Here is a 6400-nt window from a genome sequence, read left to right on the forward strand (position 1 = left end):
CCCAGACAGGTGGGCTGCACTGCTGGGTTTCAATTCTTTTCCTCCCAAAGCTGTTCACATGCCTTTTGCAAATCTCCAAGGAGGGAGAATCCACAACTTCTCTGGGCAATGCATGCCAGTGCCGTCACCGGTAAAAAAGTGTTTCCTGATGTTTCAGACACAGCCTCCTGTGTTTCAGCCTGTTCCCATTGACTGTCATCCTGTCATTGGGCACTACTGAGAAGACTCTTCTTTGCACCTTCCCTGTCCCCTTCACAACCCTTCCTTCAGTTATTTATATGTATAGTATATTGGGTTTATGTGACAAGGTTTTGGTAGCGGAAGGGATTCCAAGGGTGGCTTCTGTAAGAAGCTGCTTAAAAGATGCCCCTGTGCCAGGTGGCACCAGTTCCAGCTGGCTCCAAGATGGACAAGCCACTGGCCAAAGCTGAGCTAATCAGTGGTGTTGGTAGTGCTTCTCTGATAACATGTTTAAGAAGAGGTAAAAACTGCTGCAGAAGAGAGCTGGGAGAGAGGATTGAGGATGTGTGAGGGAAAACAACTATGCAGATACCAAGGTCAGTGAGGAAGAATGGGGAGGTGGCATGGGAGCTCCAGGCACTGGAGCAAAGATTCCCCTGCAGCCTGTGGTGAAGACCATGGTGATGCAGGTATTCCCCTGTGCCACGGAGGACCATGGTGGAGCAGATATCAACCCTGCAGCCCATAGTGGATGTACCCTGAAGGAAGTTGTGATCCCATGGAGAGCTGGAACAGGTTCCTGCCAGGAACTGTGGTCCCATGGAGAGGAGCCCATGCTGGAGCAGGTTTTCTGTTAGGACCTGTGGCCCCACTGGGGATCCATGCTGGAGCAGTCTGTTCTTGAAGCAGTGTGCTCCACAGAAAGGACCCATGCTGGAATAGTTCATGAAGAAATGCAGCCTGTGGGAATAACCCACATTGGAGAAGTTTGTGGAGGACTGTCTCCTGTGGGTGGGACCCCACACTGGAGCTGGGGAAGAGCATGAGGAGGAAGGAGCAGCAGAGACAATGTGTGATGAACAGTAAATTAAATTAAACTAATTTCCCCAAGTCAAGTCTGTTTTGCTCATAGTGATAATTGGTGAGTGATTTCCCTGTCCTTATCTCAACCCATGAGCCTGTTGTCATATTTTCTCCCCCTGTCCAATTGAGGAGGGGGACTGATAGAGGCTCTTGGTGGGCACCTGGCAGCCAGCCAAGTTCATCCAGCCAAGTTCATCCAACCAACATCATCCCACCACACATTGATAACATCCCCCCTGAGCCTTATCTTCTCTAGGGTAACCAGTTTCAGTTCTCTTAGCCTTAACTCAAAGCAGACATTCTCCAGTCTGTTAATTATCTTTGTGACCTTTCATTGGACTCTTTCCACTACATCCATATTTCCCTTGTACTAAGTGTGGATAGTTAGGGCTTGGCGGCTGGAAGATATCGCGCTGTACGGAAATACAGGGCCCCTCTCCGGTTAGCCAATAGCATTTAGCCTATGACGTAAGCAGACGGAAGTGACGTTGTAAACCCAAGCTATATAATGCTGTGCTACTCATCAATAAATGCCATTTGTCATCCACCACATTGGTGTCTGCGAGCTGATGGCCCGAGCGGCCTGGCATTGGTCGTCGTGCCGTTCCTGAACCAGGTTGCCACGCCTCCAAAGGCAACAACTAAGGAGCCCAGAACTGGAACCAGTACTCCAGGTGCTGCCTCTCCAGTGCTGAGTAGAGGGAAAGGATCACTTCCCCCCGCCTGCTGGCAACATTCCTCTTAATGTAGCCCAGGTCACTATTAGCATTCTTTGAGGAAAGGGTGCATTTCTGCTTCATGATCAACTTTGTGTCCACCAGGACAACCCAGGTCATTTTCTGCAAAGCTGATCTCCAGCTGAGCAGCCCCAAACACAGAGTAATAACACTGTCTTCCATCCTTGTCCTGTGGTTCTAATAGACTGTGGGGTATGTATGGGGGCAAAGCCCCCCACCACCGAGTCCCAGAGTCTGCAGATGTGGGAAGACCCTGGCCTGTGTGTGGGGAGCAGCGGTGCTGCAGAGAACACAAGGGCCACTTCAGCCCCAGGGCTCTGGGAATGCTGAAGGAGCTTGGTGCCTGGCGGAAGGCACTCCAGTGAGTGCTCTCTGGTGGGGCTGGGGCGTGCCCTATGCCATTCCGGGGCAGCTCACGGATCCTGCAGAGTGTAGAATCAAAGCCCACTGCCAGGGCCATGTCTCCGCAGAGCTGGGGGTATCTCCTCTCACACAGCACCTTTCCGAACAACAGTTGGGTTGTGGCACGTGTGGGGCTGTAGAATTCCTGGGCCTCGGGAAAGCTGTGCTTGAGGAAGACGAGGCAGCACAGAGCAGTGTTGTGTGTTTGGGCACCAGTCCCTGTCCTGGAGCCGCCTTCAGCCAAGGGGGTGTTGGCTTCACAGGGACAGGGCACTGCAATGTGGGGCCTGCTGTAGCTGATACCAGTCCTGACTTGTGAAGGCCTCAGCCCTATACATGTAGGCAAGAGGTGGGCAATGACAAAGCCAGAGGAGCACTCTTCCCCCAGAGCATGGGGGACTGCTCATCTCCTCCTCACGGCCTCCCACATGCCCGTGGTTCCTCTCTGGAGGACAGCACTTGTCAGGATTCCTGTGCACATGCCGTGCTCCAGGGCCAAGGGGGTATTTGTGAGCAGAGGTGCAGCAAGGCAAGGCCTGATGGCCGCTGGCTGTGGAGTAACTGGGCTTGTCTATCCCAGGTTCATGAGGCAGGGCCGGAAAGAGGACTCACTGCAGTGGGTCCCACCCTCCAATGGCTCGAGGAGGGATGATGGCTTCCCTGTTCCCCCGCATAATTCCTCCCGCACAGCAATGCCTTTCTCCCTCAGCACTCAGTCTGCAGATGGAAAGACCACCTAAGGGACACAGGCAGGGTTGCAGCAATGTTTTAATGAGTCTAAAGTGGGAAAGGAAGTGACGGCAAGTGGAGGCCCCCAGCGCAGGGAGGAGCAGGAGCAGCCCAGAATCTGTTCTCCTCTTCCTGTGGCAGAGTTCCCACAGGGCATCTGTTGACCTGCCCGGCAAAGGCAGTCAGGTTAGCAGGGGCCTCTAAGCTGCTTTCTGGGGTCCTCAGAGCAGGCTTTGAGGGGAGCACAAGGCACCAAAGAGCAGAAAGACAAAGGGTGATTGGAATAGAGGCAAGGCAGACATTGACCGTGTTTTCAGAGCACCCAGGCTGGCCTCTTGCAGTCTGCCCTTGCAGGGCAAGCCACGGATGACCAGTGTGTCTGAAAGCAAGGGCGTGAAGTTTGATCATCTGTGCAGCAGCAGGATCTGAGTTCCTGGGGGTCCTTATGCGAGGCCGTTGGCAGCATCTTTAGCAGGGGCGGCATCTGCTGCCACAGGAGCGGCTGGGGATGCAGGAGAGGTCACAGCAGCCAGAGGGGATGGGCACTCCCACACAGCTGAGGATGCGGGAGGGCTCGATGACGACGGTGGAGTTCTGGCACTGCCTGACACAGGGCTCATTGCAGCTGTTGGCCAGTGGGGTCGGGCCACAGGGCTGGCAGGGCTGGCATGGGCGGCACTGGTCGTAGCAGGACATGTCTTGGGTCAAGAGGTTCACCTGGGAGAGAGGACAGGGAAGAAGCAAAAGATGGCAATGCACAAGGAGCAGCCTGTCACCACACCATGAAGGAACCAAAGAACATTTAGGGCTGGGAGGCAGAGACTATGCAGGGGTGTTTGAGGGCTTCTTGGCCTCGTCCTCGCAGCACCCCAAAAGAGCCACCAGCTCCCATGCAGCTACTGCCTAGCCCATGAATCCAGAAGCCACCTCCATACACTACCCCTTCCCTCCCTGTCTAAGTCTCTCCCCACTTCCCTCTCTCATGAAAAGCAGACCCGCAATCTGGCAGGGGACAAAGCTGGTGTCAGCTGAGACGTCCATTGAGGTGAGGCCTCCTTTCAGAGAAAGCAGAGAAGGAGAAGGAGCTTCAGACTCACCTGACTCCCAAGGAGAAGGAGGCAAGAGAAGGGGATGAGAGAGCGAGGAGCTGGACTGGCTTTCATAGTGGACCTTTGTCGCCCAAGGCTGCCAGAGGCATCCCTTGGAGAGGTGATTCTCCTCTGACAAGCTCATCTTGAACGCAAACCATCCCAGCTAATGCCATGGGCTGTGTTTTGGCTTCCTCAATGGCTGCCTTTTCATTTCCTGCTTTATGCCAGGCACGCTCCCCACTGGAGGCATCTTTTGCGTGACAGGATGAGAGGCCCGAGCATTTGCGGTGCAAAGCACATCAGCGTGGGCAGAGGACTCATCTCCCATGCTGGAGGAGTCCAGCAAAAGCAAATTATGTCAGGCTGGGTAACTCCTATGGGGCTTTTTGTGGCCATGTGGGTAAGAAGTGGCTCCTGGCTTTGACCCTATCATGCCTAACAATGTTCCCAGGACAATTCTGCTGGCCTATTCTGCTTCCTCCTTTTCTGCACCAGGGAGAGGGGTGTGGGCCCCATGTCTGGGGCCTTGTCCCTCCCCAGAAGAAGAAGGATTTCCTCTGATGTCTTCAGTAGGGTGCACTGTTGGTTGTGTTCCTATGGGTGTTCTTGTCTTGCGCGCACTTGTGCGCACTTGCCGAGGTGTGCATGTGTGTCCCTCTTCATGATGGGACTGTTCTTCTTATGGCCACGGCACTCTCCACTGCCCTGTCAATGAGCTCCACAGAGCATCCAGGGTCAGAAGGAGCTTAGTGCAGCTGGACAAAACCAGAACACAAATAGTGGAGAATTGTCCTCAGCACAGGCTCTGAAATACAACCTTTTGTAGCATCAGTCCTCCTTTTGGTATTCCTCCAAAGTTCATGCTCTGCTGATGATGACTCCAGGCCCCAGCAAGGACTGTTTTGCACCTGTTTACATCCTTAGTTTAATTCAGGGTAAACAATATTGGGAATGCCTTGGCATGGCTGGCAGTCCCCACTCTCTGCTTCTCCAGGCCAGGACACAACTCTCCCCAGATCGCGGCAGTTCAAAAGTCTGGGGTTGGCTCTGTGGACAGGAAGAAAGACTGAGAAATCCTGCCAACTTCATTCAGGCTATGCCCAAGGGGATCTGCTTCCAGTGCAGTGTCAGTGCTGTCCGGTGTGAGACATGGCCTGCCTCGTGTCCAAGGCAAGGTCAGATGTACCTGTGCCTGTACCTGTGACACATCAACCTCATGCTGTGTCAGGCAGGAGCTGAGACCTTGGACCAAACACGTACTGAACTAAAGGAACATGGCATAGGGAAAACACTGAGGTGCTCGATGGATATTTGTCCTCGCTTTTTACTGGCATGGCTTCTCCTTGGACCCATCACGTCCCTGATCCTCCCCGCAGACTCTCTGGGAATGAAGCAGCACTCACAGTAGAAGAAGGAATTAAGGAGCTCTGACTACCACTTGGACATAGATAAGCCCATGGGACCAGATGGGATCTCTCCAAGGGTGCTCAAGGTGCTGGCTATTCAGTCTCCACTCAGTCCCTGGAAAGAAGCTCTCAGAAGCCTTCTCATGAAAGAAAATAAAGCTACTAGGAGCAGCTCTCATAGGTTTACGGAGGGAAAATCATGCCTGCCTGACTTCATTGCTTTCTGTGAGGAGGGGAGTGACACCAGGCAATGGATGTGACATGCTCTGATTTTAGCAAGACTTTTGACTCTCTCCCCAGGCACACACATGTACATGTGAATGCACACATGAGCTCAGCCAGATGAACATGGATGTGACCATGAGCATGCAAGCACAACACTGAGAACCAGGGCATCAGACACCCCCTCTCAGCCTCTTGGGATGAGTCAAGCAAGTCCTTGAGACCCTACAGTTAAGGCAAGAAAGAAGGTATTTGTCAGCCCCATCAGCTTTAGTGAGCTCCAGGGTTTGACAGTGCTTCAGCCAGCTGGTTTCCCACCAACGGAGAAACAACAGCGGAGTCCAAGCTGTCACGGCCTTTACAGATGTTGAACATGTCCAAGTGCCAAGTCTGCAAGTGAAGGATAATTTGAAAACTATAGAATATCCCTATTTCTGTAGGCTCTCTGAATGCCAATTTTACAAGCAAAAAAAAAATAATTAAATCCTGTGTGTGCCTGGGACAAGCCAGACTCCCCGCAGGCTACAAACATTGAGGCTGGGACATCAGAAGTGATCGGTAGTAGTGACCCTGTCTCTAGACTCCCGCTATGGTAAATACCCTCTATTCAAAAGGCCAGGAAATGCAGAAGCAATATGAATTTACAGAGCAGCTGAACAAAAGTGGTTTGGCCACCCTGTGAGTACTCACGTATTCTTTTTTGATGTTGTTTTCCTGGCTTTAGCTGATGTGCTGGTCTTTTATCCTCTTGTGTTTTGCATGCAGGTGC

The 6400-nt window shown here is 52.8% G+C and overlaps 1 protein-coding gene across 1 annotated transcript; it reads right to left on the reverse strand.

Annotated features, from left to right (window-relative positions):
* Positions 1–3331: 3331 nt before the first annotated feature.
* Positions 3332–4145, reverse strand: LOC118451635 (feather keratin Cos2-3-like). The gene is given in 3 exon segments (XM_035894922.1): positions 3332–3629; positions 4010–4099; positions 4101–4145. Coding segments are annotated over 3 exon segments (384 nt in total). The 3' UTR covers positions 3332–3380.
* Between the last annotated feature and the right edge of the window lie 2255 nt (positions 4146–6400).

This window comes from Egretta garzetta, unplaced genomic scaffold (assembly GCF_000687185.1).
Source record: "Egretta garzetta isolate BGI_Z169 unplaced genomic scaffold, ASM68718v1 scaffold525, whole genome shotgun sequence".
In the NCBI taxonomy this organism is placed as follows: Eukaryota; Metazoa; Chordata; class Aves; order Pelecaniformes; family Ardeidae; genus Egretta; species Egretta garzetta.